Source organism: Rhinatrema bivittatum, chromosome 6 (assembly GCF_901001135.1).
Source record: "Rhinatrema bivittatum chromosome 6, aRhiBiv1.1, whole genome shotgun sequence".
In the NCBI taxonomy this organism is placed as follows: domain Eukaryota; kingdom Metazoa; phylum Chordata; class Amphibia; order Gymnophiona; family Rhinatrematidae; genus Rhinatrema; species Rhinatrema bivittatum.
In genome coordinates this window covers 15,296,659-15,310,496 of record NC_042620.1, presented here as the reverse complement: position 1 = coordinate 15,310,496, position 13,838 = coordinate 15,296,659, and the positions used below count along the sequence as shown (strand labels likewise).

The 13,838-nt window shown below is 49.3% G+C and overlaps 1 protein-coding gene across 1 annotated transcript in view; it reads right to left on the bottom strand.

Annotated features, from left to right (window-relative positions):
* The window catches only part of TNS1 (tensin 1), a gene marked incomplete in the record, with an annotated part of 1,098,810 nt that overhangs the window by 52,364 nt on the left and 1,032,608 nt on the right, over positions 1-13,838 (bottom strand). Inside the window, 3 exon segments of the mRNA XM_029605104.1 lie at positions 2,549-3,438; positions 7,507-7,670; positions 11,271-11,286. Of these exon segments, the coding sequence (XP_029460964.1) occupies positions 2,549-3,438; positions 7,507-7,670; positions 11,271-11,286 (1,070 nt within the window).

Below are 13,838 nucleotides of genomic sequence, written 5' to 3'. Positions count from 1 at the left end.
CTCCTCGCCTGGCCCTTCCTGCCTATCCAGGGTCTCTGCCTCATCTGGATCCGCCTGCCAATGGTGGGAACCTGCTGAGCTCCTCCCTGCAGGTTGCGCCAATCCTGCCTTGGCCCAAGGCTCCACTGGTGCAACGGGCTGCTCAGGCCATGGATCTGGCTAACTTGGATTCCTTGCAGGCAACCCCAGGTCTCACCCGCAGGCTGCACGAACAGCAACAAGCTTTGGAGCTTCTGGCTGCATCTTGGGATTGGCAGACTACCCATCTGAATGCCTTGTCAAGTCCTGCGGTGTCACCACCACCGCCTGCACAGACACCGGCTGTAGTTGTCATGCGTCTAATACCTCAGTTACCAGCTCTGCCCCAGTATTCCGGAGACCCCAAGCGATGTTGGGGTTTCTAAATCAGTGCCACAAGCACTTCCAATTGCAAGCATCACTATTTCCAGATGACCAGACAAAGACTACATGTACATTATCCCTGCTGGACGGTTCTGGCTTAGCCTGGGCATCTCCCCTCTGGGAGCAGGGAGAACCCCTCTTATGAAACCTACAACAGTTTACCAAGCAGTTCAGGGCAGTTTTCGGGCAACCTGGTTGCACTGCAGCCTTTGGGTCTGAACTGCTTCACCTCCATCAGGGCTCCTAAACACTAGCAGAACCTGCTATCGACTTTTGAACATTGGCTACAGAGCTCAACTGGCGGGAAGACAGCTTGATGACAGTCTTCACTGAGGGTCCATCACCAAAGATTAAAGACAAGCTTTTTGCTCGAGACCTTCCTATCTCTTTAAAGGAGCTCATAGCTCTTACTGAGAAAACTGACCATTGCCTACAGCAGAGGGCCCATGAGCTCCGCCCTGCAAGAAAGACCATTGCCTTGGCACCATGGTTCCAGAACCCACTCGCGACCTCAATCGCGGGCTCCTTGGCCTCTCATCAGCTCGAAGAACCCATGCAGGTAGGACATTCTCGCCTAGCTCTGGAGGAGAGATTCTGCTGCTGGCAGTTGCGCCTGTGCCTATATTGCCCAGGACAGGGCCATCTGTTGGCCCAGTGCCCTGTGAAGTTGGGAAATTCCAATGCCTAGGGATCTGTGGGGAGATGACTCTAGGCATCACCATGCCAGCTCCCTGTGACCCTGGAGTTGGGGTCATGTGCCTCAATATGTCGGCCTTCATAGATTCAGGCTCAGAAGGGATCTTTATCCTGAAGGAACTTGTCGAGCAACTCCTGACTCCCACAGTTCAGACAATTTCACCTCTAATAATCTCTTCAGTCTTCGGAGACTTTCTTCCAGGTTGAGTTACCCTGACCACGGTACCCGCAACCCTCCACACTGGCCTCTTACATCTGGGGAATCTCAGTCTATATGTGATTTCCAGGGCCATCCATCTCATTATCTTGGGACTACTCTGGCTCCAGCAGCACTGACTGCAATTTGACTGGTCTACCCTTTAACTTGCCTGATGAAACCACGAGTGCAAGTATTCTTGCTTGGAACCTATTGAACCTCCCCATGGCGATGCTACTTCCTGGTCTTTCTCCGCAGTATGCAGACTATCAAGATGTTTTGGTTTTTTTTAAATGCTGAAATTCTACCACCACACTGCCCCTATGATTGCAGCATTGAACTCACTCCTGGAGCCAAGCCTCCACGCAGACGGAACTATCCCTTGTCGCCTCTCGAGACTCAGGCCATGTCCAACTACATTAAAGAAAATCTGGAATGTGGCTTCATCAGTCCCTCTTCTTCTCTGGCTGGTGCAAAGAAAGACGGCTCCCTCATTGACTACCACTGCCTGAACACCATCACAAGGAAAGACCGGTAGCCGCTACCACTAATAACTCTTTGATTGTCTACAAGGCGCTAAAATATTTACAAAATTGGGCCTCAGGGAAGCCTAAAACCTTATCTAAATCAAGGCTGGTGATGAGTGGAAAACTTCATTTAATACCTGTGATGGACATTATGAATATTTAGTTATGTATGCCCTTTCGGCTTTACAATGCCCCAGAAGTTTTAGGAAAATGGTCAACGAGATCTTACACGATCTCCTCTACACCTGTGTAGACATCTTGATCTTTTCCCAAACACTGAAGACCCACCGCTGAGATGTCCACATCGTCCTGCAGTGATTGCATGAGAACAATCTCTATGCGAAGTAGGAGAAATGTCGCTTTGAACAAGAGGAGCTTCTCTTATTGGGGTACATAGTTTTATGTGATGGATTCCAGATGGATCCTGCCAAAGTAAAGGCCATCCAAGACTGGCCACGCCCTGAGGAACTCTCTTTATAAAGATTCTTGGGATTTGCAAATTGGTACCATCAGTTTATCTCTAACTACTCCTGAGGAAGGGGTGAGAGAGGGGCCAGACTGGATCTCAACTGCAATCCTTGGGAACCTCAGACGGGTTTTCCAGTTAAGCAAAACTTTCTCAGTCATATTCCTTCTGAATTTCCTGAAAACCCTCCCTGTTTGGGGGCCCTGAGGACAGAAGCTAAGAACATGTACCATGGCTGCCCCTTCCAAGCCTATTGCTTACCTGGCATTGAAAACTTGGAAAAATCCGGAAGAGTGTGAGTGAAAGCGATGGTGCTCCCGCCGCTGGGGCTGGACATCCCACTGGAGAGGGGTGACGAGGTCTTTCCGTTCACCGTGGAATAGTTTGGCAAACTGTTGGACCTCTCCCCAGAGGACATCCTGCGTTTCTCGGGCAGTGATGGCTGAAGAACGGGGCTCCCTTGCCTGTAGATGGCAGGCTCTGGGGGAGAGGAGGACAAGCTGTTCATTCCATGGTAGTAGGCTGGTGAGACGGGAAAAGATGGAGTCGAGGGTGTTTGATACCCCGAAGCACTGCTCTGACGAGACAAGCTGGGCTGCCTTTCTTCAGGGGTTGAATAACCATACATGATGTGCCTGTCCATGCTCGGGCTGCCGGGTGTAACTGGGGCACTTCCTGCCATTATCCCTTGGTGCCTAGCGAGACTTGGGCTGCCTGGTGTCACAATAATGTTTCCATGCACCCCTGGCATGTGCCTGCCCATGCTTGGGCTACCTGGGGAGGTCATCATGTTGGGACTGATAATTCGTCTTCCAAAGGCGGGGCTTGGCGGGGTGTTTGTACCCACAGTCCTGTGAAGTGTCTGGGGGCTCCCAGGCTTGACGTGAACCCCCACAATGCTGACGTGAGGTCCAGTCCTCCCATCTGGCTGCATGCTGACAGGGCTCATGGAGTAGTCGGGGCTGGAGTAGGCGCTCAGGGGGCTGTCCCCAGGGGGAGCAGAGTTCATGGAAGGAGAGGCGTTCTGGTAGCTGCTCTGTGCTGAGGGCTGTGACAGACTAGCAGATCGGAAGCTGGAATCCACCGATGGCTGTGTGGGAGCGACCATGTGGACACTGCCTTCTGCTGATGGATAGCTCTGAAGGGAGGCACTGCAAGGGCAAGGGAACAGATAAAGAACTATTGTTTGCTTCTAAATTAAAGAATTCCACTAAAGATAATCTATCCAGAATTATTCATGCGGTAGATACAATTAGCATTCTATATTTTAGCTGAAACTGATTCTTATTTTGTTGAAGCATTACAGTGATTGGCGCTACAGAAAATAATCCCCAAGATGGAGGATTATAGTGACTGGCTGTGCAGGATAGTGACTCCCAAGATGGTGCATTAGTGACTGGCTGTGAGGGATAATGGCTCTCATGATGGTGCATTAGTGACTGGCTGTGCAGGACAGTGACTCCCATGATGGTGCATTAGTGACTGGCTGTGAGGGATACTGGCTCCCATGATGGTGCATTAGTGACTGGCTGTGCAGGATAATGACTCCCAAGATGGTGCATTATTGACTGTGCAGGATAATGATTCCTATGATGGTGCATTATAGTGACTGGCTGTGCAGGATAGTGACTCCCATGATGGTGCATTAGTGACTGGCTGTGAGGGATAATGGCTCCCATGATGGTGCATTAGTGACTGGCTGTGCAGGATAATGACTCCCATGATGGTGCATTAGTGATTGGCTGTGCAGGATAGTGACTCCCATGATGGTGCATTACAGTGACTGGCTATGCAGGATAATGACTCCCATGGTGATGATGGTGCATTACAGTGACTGCCTGTGCAGGATAGTGACTCCCATGATGGTGCATTACAGTGACTGGCTGTGCAGGATAATGACTCCTATGGTGATGATGGTGCATTACAGTGACTGGCTGTGCAGGATAGTGACTCCCATGATGGTGCATTTGTGACTGTGCAGGATAATGACTCCCATGGTGATGATGGTGCATTACAGTGACTGGCTGTGCAGGATAGTGACTCCCATGGTGGTGCATTAGTGACTGTGCAGGATAATGACTCCCATGGTGGTGCATTAGTGACTGGCTGTGCAGGATAGTGACTCCCATGATGGTGCATTAGTGACTGGCTGTGCAGGATAATGACTCCCATGATGGTGCATTAGTGACTGGCTGTGCAGGATAGTGACTCCCATGATGGTGCATTAGTGACTGTGCAGGATAATGACTCCCATGATAGTGCAATAGTGACTGGCTGTGCAGGATAGTGACTCCCATGGTGGTGCATTAGTGACTGGCTGTGCAGGATAGTGACTCCCATGGTGGTGCAGTAGTGACTGGCTGTGCAGGATAATGGCTCTATGAGGGTGCAGTAGTGACTGGCTGTGCAGGATAGTGACTCCCATGATGGTGCATTAGTGACTGGCTGTGCAGGATAATGACTCCCATGATGGTGCATTAGTGACTGCCTGTGTAGGATAGTGACTCCCATGGTGGTGCATTAGTGACTGGCTGTGCAGGATAGTGACTCCCATGGTGGTGCATTAGTGACTGGCTGTGCAGGATAATGGCTCCCATGATGGTGCATTAGTGACTGGCTGTGCAGGACAGTGACTCCCATGGTGGTGCATTAGTGACTGGCTGTGCAGGATAGTGACTCCCATGGTGGTGCATTAGTGACTGGCTGTGCAGGATAGTGACTCCCATGGTGGTGCATTAGTGACTGGCTGTGCAGGATAATGGCTCTCGTGATGATGCATTAGTGACTGGCTGTGCAGGATAGTGACTCCCATGATGGTGCATTAGTGACTGGCTGTGCAGGATAATGGCTCTCGTGATGATGCATTAGTGACTGGCTGTGCAGGATAGTGACTCCCATGGTGGTGCATTAGTGACTGGCTGTGCAGGATAGTGACTCCCATGGTGGTGCATTAGTGACTGGCTGTGCAGGATAGTGACTCCCATGGTGGTGCATTAGTGACTGGCTGTGCAGGATAATGGCTCTCGTGATGATGCATTAGTGACTGGCTGTGCAGGATAGTGACTCCCATGATGGTGCATTAGTGACTGGCTGTGCAGGATAATGACTCCCATGATGGTGCATTAGTGTCTGGCTGTGCAGGATAATGACTCCCATGATGGTGCATTAGTGACTGGCTGTGCAGGATAGTGACTCCCATGGTGGTGCATTAGTGACTGGCTGTGCAGGATAGTAACTCCCATGATGGTGCATTAGTGACTGGCTGTGCAGGATAGTGACTCCCATGATGGTGCATTAGTGACTGGCTGTGCAGGATAGTGACTCCCATGATGGTGCATTAGTGACTGGCTGTGCAGGATAATGACTCCCATGATGGTGCATTAGTGTCTGGCTGTGCAGGATAATGACTCCCATGATGGTGCATTAGTGACTGGCTGTGCAGGATAGTGACTCCCAGGGTGGTGCATTAGTGACTGGCTGTGCACGATAATGACTCCCATGATGGTGCATTAGTGACTGGCTGTGCAGGATAGTGACTCCCATGGTGGTGCATTAGTGACTGGCTGTGCAGGATAGTGACTCTCATGGTGGTGCATTAGTGTCTGGCTGTGCAGGATAATGACTCCCATGATGGTGCATTAGTGACTGGCTGAGGGGGATAATGACTCCCATGATGGTGCATTACATTTACTGCTATGGGGGATAGCTGATGACTTTCATGATGGATCAGTGCAGTTATTGGCTCTAGGGAAAATGACTCCCAGTATTCAGTGTTACAGGGACTGCCATGCCGCGATGCAGCTGTATTAGTGCAGGCTGTGGTGATAAGAAGCCTCCAGGATGCATCCTGCCGCCAGCAGGACTGGTGACGCCCCCTCCCTCCCCATGATCTCCTGATGCATATCGCTACAGAAAGGTGCAATACAGTCATATCTGCAAGAGACAAGGGCAGGTGCAACCAACCACAGAGCGGCTGAAGGGCAGACGATCACTCAAGAATGCTATGGGGGCAGGTTTCATACCACCTGCATAGCTGCAAAGCCCACAGTTACATGTTACCTGCGGCTTTTGCGCGAATGTTCAAGAAAACCCTTGCGTGCACTTTCCCTATTCAAAAATGCCAAATAAAGAAGCACACAGAGAGATTTGCATCTCCTTCTGCGGACGCCTTTTCTGACCCAAAGCGACCGGTGTGCCACGGCATGCTGGGGCGCCTTCAGGCCTGACGAGGCGTGCCACGGAAAGGTCACCGCTGCCCGACTCTCCCATCCAGGGCCGCACCTGGGCTCTGCCCTCAGCTCCCCGCGGCGAGAAGAGACACCGGGAACCTCTTTTCCGAGAACACGCGGGAATCACGCATGGCCTCTTCCCCCTGAGCTACAGCACGAGCCCCGGGGGGTGTGGCAATTAATGGGAAGCAGGCAGGGCATGGAGAGCCAGGCCCTGGGCTTTGTGCAGCAATAGCACCGCACCCACAGCTCCTCCTCCTCTCTCTCTCTCTCTCCTCCTCTCTCTTCTTCTATGAGTCCTCCCAACCTCTGTCCTATCCCCAGGAAGAGGGACCGGTGGGGCTTCCACAGCTTCCCTAGCCTATCTTTTGGCCACGGCGGTTGGTGTGCCTCACACGCATTTTCCTTAAAGGGGGGGGGGGGGGGGTGCCTTGAGATTAAAAAAACTGGGAAACACCGGTTTTGAAAACCCTAAACTATGCACATAGTTTTCGCCTGCCGTGGAAGAGCCTCCATTGCATTATGGGTAGAAAGCACGCACCGTATGGCACTTCCCACGTACAGCAGCGTTTCCCAGCCCTGTCCCGCGGGCACTCCTACCCGGCCGGGTTTTCAGGATATCCGTAATGAATATGCATGAGAGAGATCTGCATACGTTGGAGACCCCCCCCAGGGTATGCATCTTCACTGTGGCAGTCCTGAAAACCCGAATGGCTAGGTGTGCCTGCGGGACACGGCTGGGAGACATCAGGGTGGGCTATTTTCAGAAAGCTGATTGATAAAGATAAAATGCTCATTACCCTGTGGGCATCCTTTTGAAAATTGCTCTCCAGGTGAGCTTTTCAGCCGCTCCCTGGTTGCTATGTTATTTCTTATCACACAAAAGTTAGGAGTATTAAAAGAAAGCGTGAATAGGCCTTTGTACATTATTTCTATTGCTTAGCTACGCAATTAAAATCAGAACCACGCAATCCAGGGGGCTCTCCTCACCCATCCACGCTGTGTATGGGGCTGCTGGTGGACAAAGGACTGGGAGCGAAGGGTCCATTTCTCGCCGGCATCTCCGTGGCATACACCTGTGGCCCTGGCGGGGTGTGGGGCGAGACGCCCCCCATTGCTGCGGTCCGGGCCACCGATTCCACGTAACTCCGGGGCTCTGCAGTCAGATAAGAAACAAGTTTTTTTTTTTAGAGAGAGAAGAACTCTGACCTCCTGGTGTGGGGGGGGGGGGGCATGGAACGGGATTTGCCGGGAGACAGGCAGGGCAAAGCCACACAAGGAAAGCGCAGGCTGCCGGAAAGCTCGCGCTTCCGCTCGCAAGACAGAGGCTGCGCCGAAAACCCAACAGCGGGGGAGACAGGAGGCAAAGCGGAAGCTGGCGGCCACCAACCCACGGGCAAACAGCAAAGCGATACCTCCGGTGCGCACTCATCACAGACGATGTCATTATTAATTATAGCTGCAGATACGGCGTCACTGATATACACGGTATTAACACAAAATGGGTGGAAGTCGCCCGCTGCAGAGCTTGCAAACTACTGTAACCCAGCTATAGCTGCGAGAGAGGGACGGGGATGGTGAGGAATTTGGCACAAGTCACATCGGCTGCCCAGTGCTCAGGCTTCATGGGCCCTCTCGTGCCACACCTCTGCCTACATCACAGTCGGCGCTGGCTCCCCAAGGGATTTCCGAAGAAGCCCAAAATTAATACATTGGGATTGGGTTTTAACATCATGCCGACGTTTCATAACTTCTGTGCCTTTCTTGAATGTCTCTACAACATCTAGGATGCAATGTTGTTACTGCTCTCGGGGTACATTGCACCTGTAGGCCTGCAAGTTTGAAAATTCAGGCCAACATGTGCATGCAGGTACGTCGCACCTGGGTAGTTTTGCAATCACTTTGAAATGAAATCACCATATGTATTTTCACACCCCCCCCCCCACACACATAAACAGTATCGAAAATCGCCCTCCTTGAGCAATTGTGTTTTCTTTTGATGACACTGTTGTACACTACAATGGGCAGGTCTTGTTTTTGGGATGCGGTCTGTAAGTAATACATGAAATGTAATGATCTGTGAACAGCAGCACCACATCGGCACCTTACAGATTCACACAGCTACCAAGGCCTGCGCTCTTGAGGACAGAAACCCATTTCATTAGATGCATCTGACAGAGTGGACTTTTGTCTTCCAAAGCACATGCCCTCAACACACATCTGTTAGTCAATAATGTGCCACCAGCCTCTGAATGGGTTTTTGCTACGACAGACTAACCTGGCTGCCCCCTAAAAACTGAAACACGGAAATAATGTGCAGGCTGCACCTGCTCCCAGGTCCTGACAGCGTTGTTAGTGCATCCTTGCCTGGCTCATTTCCAGAGGCTTAGCGCTCATACCGCAGAGAATATTTCTCTACGATGGAAAGTTGATTTGACCCTGATCAGTTTCAGCCCTGCCTATCACTGCATGTTACATAAACCCCTTGCAGATTTCTCTCCAAGACAGAAGTGCTCCAGCCTCGCCAGTCTCTGAGCCAGGAAGGGTCGTGTTGCATAATGCTCCGTGCAAGCTTCTGACATTAAGCTACAACAAAAATGTCATTTTGCTAAAATTATATGATCCCCAGTTATTAAAAGTATTCATTGCAAAACGGAAGAGAGTCAGACCAGCGCCTGCCTGATTAAAATGCAAGGAGGGACAGCAGTGGGCCAAGCCTGTAATTCATGAACTGTTTTCCAAAGGATATTTGGTTTCCAAAGCACATGTGCCCTCTCGTTTCTCGGCTGGCGTGCTTTGTTTTTGACAGGGGGAGCTCGGGGCTCCGGCGAGCTTATCCACTGGAGCATTTCCTTATGGAGAAAACCTCTGCGGTCTCTCAGAGTTACTGGGCCCCTTTTTATAGTCAGCACGCCACCGCCCAGAGGGTTAAAGGCGCCCTGCAGCAGGATCACTGGAGAGGGATCTAGCACCGGGAGTCTTGTGCAGGGAATTCAGGCACCTCCCTTCATCACCGAACACCGGCACTGAGAGCCTGGGGGATTCCTTACCTGCTCATCCCACCCCCAGCAAAGACGGAAAACAAGCCATGAAGATTTCCGTGTGCTGCAATTCCTCTTTCGTACCCAGTGGCTACCATGGCATGGGTGTCCTACTTTCCGGCCTCACGTGAGAACTGAAAGTGTGAATTTTAATTTCTTCCCTTAAAATGGTTTAGGACACTAGCTTCAAGGTTTTCTCTGCCAGGCACTGTCATGATCAAGCTCTTCCACGCTGAGACGTGCTTTAGAGGTGCCCTCTATGCTCTCACTGACCTGTGGCTACAGTAGACCACTCTCTGCTCACAGGCCAACCCTTCCTTGCTACCTGTTCATGTCAGAGGAATGGGCCTACTGGACTCACCCAATCTTCCCAATGAAACCCTGCCTAATGTGCTGTCATGAATCGGACTCACCTGTGAGCGTCTCCCTCCCTGCTAAACCTTTACTAGCATCCTATTACCATGCTTCATGTCTATGTTCTGCCTCGGCCTTTGCAATTTCTTGCCTTTTGCTTTCACTTTAAAGGAAGTCGCGGCCTTATTACAGTAGTGAAGGATCAAGAAGACGGGTCAGCATACTTGCCTTTGCACCCAGGAGATAGGCACAGTCCTGTCTCTGACAGCAGCCCCTTGAAATTCCTGCCGAACAGATCCTGGCAGGTATAATAAGGACAACTTCTCCTTCTTTATGGCTCTTCTGAACTTCCTGTGCAACTGGGCCATCACTCATCAGCCGGCTCAAGTAGCGCCTGAGTGATGAACCAGCTATGTCACTTAGTCCAGAAGAGCCAGGAGTGGATGTTGGCACTCCGTCACCGGGATGCATCCAAAACGAAAAGATTTCAGAAATCGAGATTGCATCGCTAGCCCGGAAAGTTCCACGAGATTAGCACCGCGTGTAATGAAGATCTTCCCTTACAGTAAAGTCCCATAACTTACAAAGTGCTCCCAGCTTCTCAGATAGCAAGTCTTCCTCCCTCCCCAACAAGACAACCCTAAAACCTCGGCTCCAATGCCTGGCTCTTGAACTCTCTTCCTACTTTTCGCATGACTTGAAGACTTTCATGCCAACTTGTGGCCAGACCTGAAGAAATGGTCAATTCTGGTTGCTGGACGTTGTTGAAGTGCATCAGTGCACCTGCCACAGAAGGAAATGGTCTTCACGGCCAAGTTCTGAACTGTGTACTAAATATAGAGAGAGCACGGATGGGAAGGGAGGGTAAAAAAGAGAGAGGGGGAGAAGGAAATACAGCGGATGAGGGATAAATAAGTGACAGAGAAGAAAAGACATTCAATGAGTAAAAGGAAAAGAAAAAGAGATTAAAAAAAAAACCCAAGAAAAAATAAATAATGAAAGAAGAGTAAGAGAGAGAGAGAGGTGTGAGACAGAAGAAAAACAGGAAAAGGAGAGATGAATGCCCGACCCAAAGTCTTCTATTCTTACAGGTCCAGTTTTGGCCTCCTAATAAAGTCCACAGGTTTCTTTAACACTCCAAATGAAGCCACATTCAGGTCTATCCCCTAAGAGGAGAAGCTGGGCCTTTTAGGGAGAAGCAGATCCTCACATCGACTCGCGCTCCAGGGGATGTGCAGAGCTTTTCCAGCCTTCCCCATTCGTTTCAGTTTGTTGTTTTCTCTAAACACGCGACCAGGGTTCGGACTTCACTGTCCTCTTTTTGACTGCGTGGGCCACCCACAGCTCTTTGGCATCGACGCTTTCGGCCCAGCCCCTGACTGAAATCTGAAGTTGTCAGCGGGATGCACCAGGCCGAGGGGGAGGTGAGCCGAACTCTGGCCTGGGCTAGTCTGCGCTCTTGAAGCTGTGGCGTGTTATCAGGAAGAATCCCTCCGGTCCTCTTGGCCTCATGTGGACCATTAAGCAGTCAGCCAGAAGTCTTCCCTGCCTACAGATGTTTTGGAGCTTATAGACAGAGACTTGAGCAGGTGTCCTGGATCAACAATAACTTATTGTTATTGTTATCAACAATAACAATAACAATAACAATATTACTGATCATTTCCTATTAAACTGAAACAGTCTCTATCTACCAATCATTACAATGTTTTACTTCTCGTTAAACTGTTTATCTTTCCTCTAACTCTAATCCCAGTTAGAATGACCCCGTTTTATTGTAACTTTTTTCTTCCATGCACTTGTTTTACCTTTTAATGTATACTCTTATGTTATTAGTTATTTACGTTATAATGTATTTCTCACCCCTTGTTTTATGTAAACCGACATGATACGAACTCCGTGAATGCCGGTATAGAAAAATACAAATAAATAAATAAAATAAAAATAATAAGAACCACAAAGTTTTCCTCTTCTCAAGCAAAAAAAAAATCCCGTGCTCCAATGGCGTGATCCTAGAAGGGCCAGTGTGACTAATATTTGAGAATGCAGCCAAATGGTAAATACAGTACCACTTTAGAGTGGAAATATGTTTTTATTACAGCAGCCGAGCGTTTAAAAATTATACAGAGTCTGAACGAGGTGGCGGGACAGCATGCAAATGCTATAAAAGGCAAGATTCATCCGTAAGACTGGCTGGCCGCTGGTTTTCTGCAGACCTCAAGTCCACATCACTGACGCTGCTAGTAATAGCTATGGTGGTCATCTGCCTAATCTTGTATATATTCATTTTATACAATGCTATGTAGATTAATTGTATCTATTTCAATTGTACGTTTTAATGTTTTTCAATGTTTTGATTTTGTACGTTTACTGTCACCTGCACTGAACTATGCAGATTTTTCAGGTTCTAAAACTGTGAATATAAAATAAATAAATAAATAGAAGTAGGATTTGAAAAATTAGATTCTGAGAGGTTTTTTTTTCCTTTTCTCTTTGCTGCTTCTCTGTGTAACCACAAACATTTCCTGTCCCCGCAGACTTGCAGAAAGGAGATATGCGTTTGCCCCCAAAAGCAGGACAGTCCAGACGGAGAGGCTGAGTCATGGAAATGTCACTGGGTGGCCAGGTCCAAGTCATTACCGGCTTACACCTCCAACCAATCAGCGAGAACAACCGGTGGGACAATGGGAAGCCGCAACCTTTACAACAGACAAACAGGTGCTGAACTCATGATAAAACTTGTGGTTTGGGATTTGAATACATATGGCTGGATAAACAAATAAGCGTGGGAGCAGCTTGCTTATTGCGGCGGTTACTACCCTGAACCAATCAAGCCCGTTCTTCACTTTGAATACATATACAGCGCAGCTCACTGCTTCAATGGCAGGGGGAATGAAGAAAAGAGGATTTATATTCGGACAACAGCCAACAAGGACTAAAGTGTACAGGCTGGGTAAACAAATAAGAGTGGGAGTAGCTTGCTTATAGCGGCGGTTACTACCACTAAACATTTAGGCTTGATACTTCACTTAGATGCACTTCCAGCACTGCTCTCTATATCAATTGGTGGGGGTGGAAGGAAATCAAAACCCAAAAGTTACCAATAAGGGCCCTGACCTCAGCAGTCAGAGTAACAGATAAGTATGAGAAAAATAAGTATGAAAGCTTGTTGGGCAGACTAGATGGGCCATTTGGTCTTCTTCTGCCGTCATTTCTATGTTTGTATGACAGGAGGTGCCTCCTGAAAAACCAACGTCAAGAAGTGAGTGCCCACAAGCCCAATCTGGACTAACAGCCAATAACCTGTCCGATGTCATATATTACATCAGATGACAAAGTCTGATGTGGACAAAGAAATACCACATGCTATCGAGAGAGAGAGACTCTCATTGCAGCTGGGACTCATTTCGCATCAGTAGCTGAGCTGCAACAACAAAGGAGATCACGGCACTTTCTGAGCAGAGACCAGAGTGCCCAGGAGAGAAAGGAAGAGGGAGAGAGCCTGCCAAAGACCGGAAACTGTTCTGGGAGATTTCTGACTGGCCACTGGAGAAATTCCTGGTCCAATCAAGAATCTGGGTGAGATTCAGTCATGCTGGGGTTTTTATTCCCTCATATAAGCACAGAGCTGGGTTCACATGCTTACACTAAGGAGAGCTACCCAATTTGCTGAATAAAGCTTGGCATGCAGCTCTCATCGTGTCCCAATGAATTACGACTTGTAAGTGTTCTGGGTTTACAAGGTAACCATCTCTAGGAATATCTGTGACACCGTTGGTGTTTTCTTTCCTAATAAGAAACCTGACCACACACCAAAGGTGAGGTGAAACCGTGGTCCAGGGATGTGAGCTGGAGCCTTAGGTGCCTCCTTACCTGCTTCCATGGATTAGCAGGAGAGAGACAGGTCTACTGAAGGCAGTCTTATCC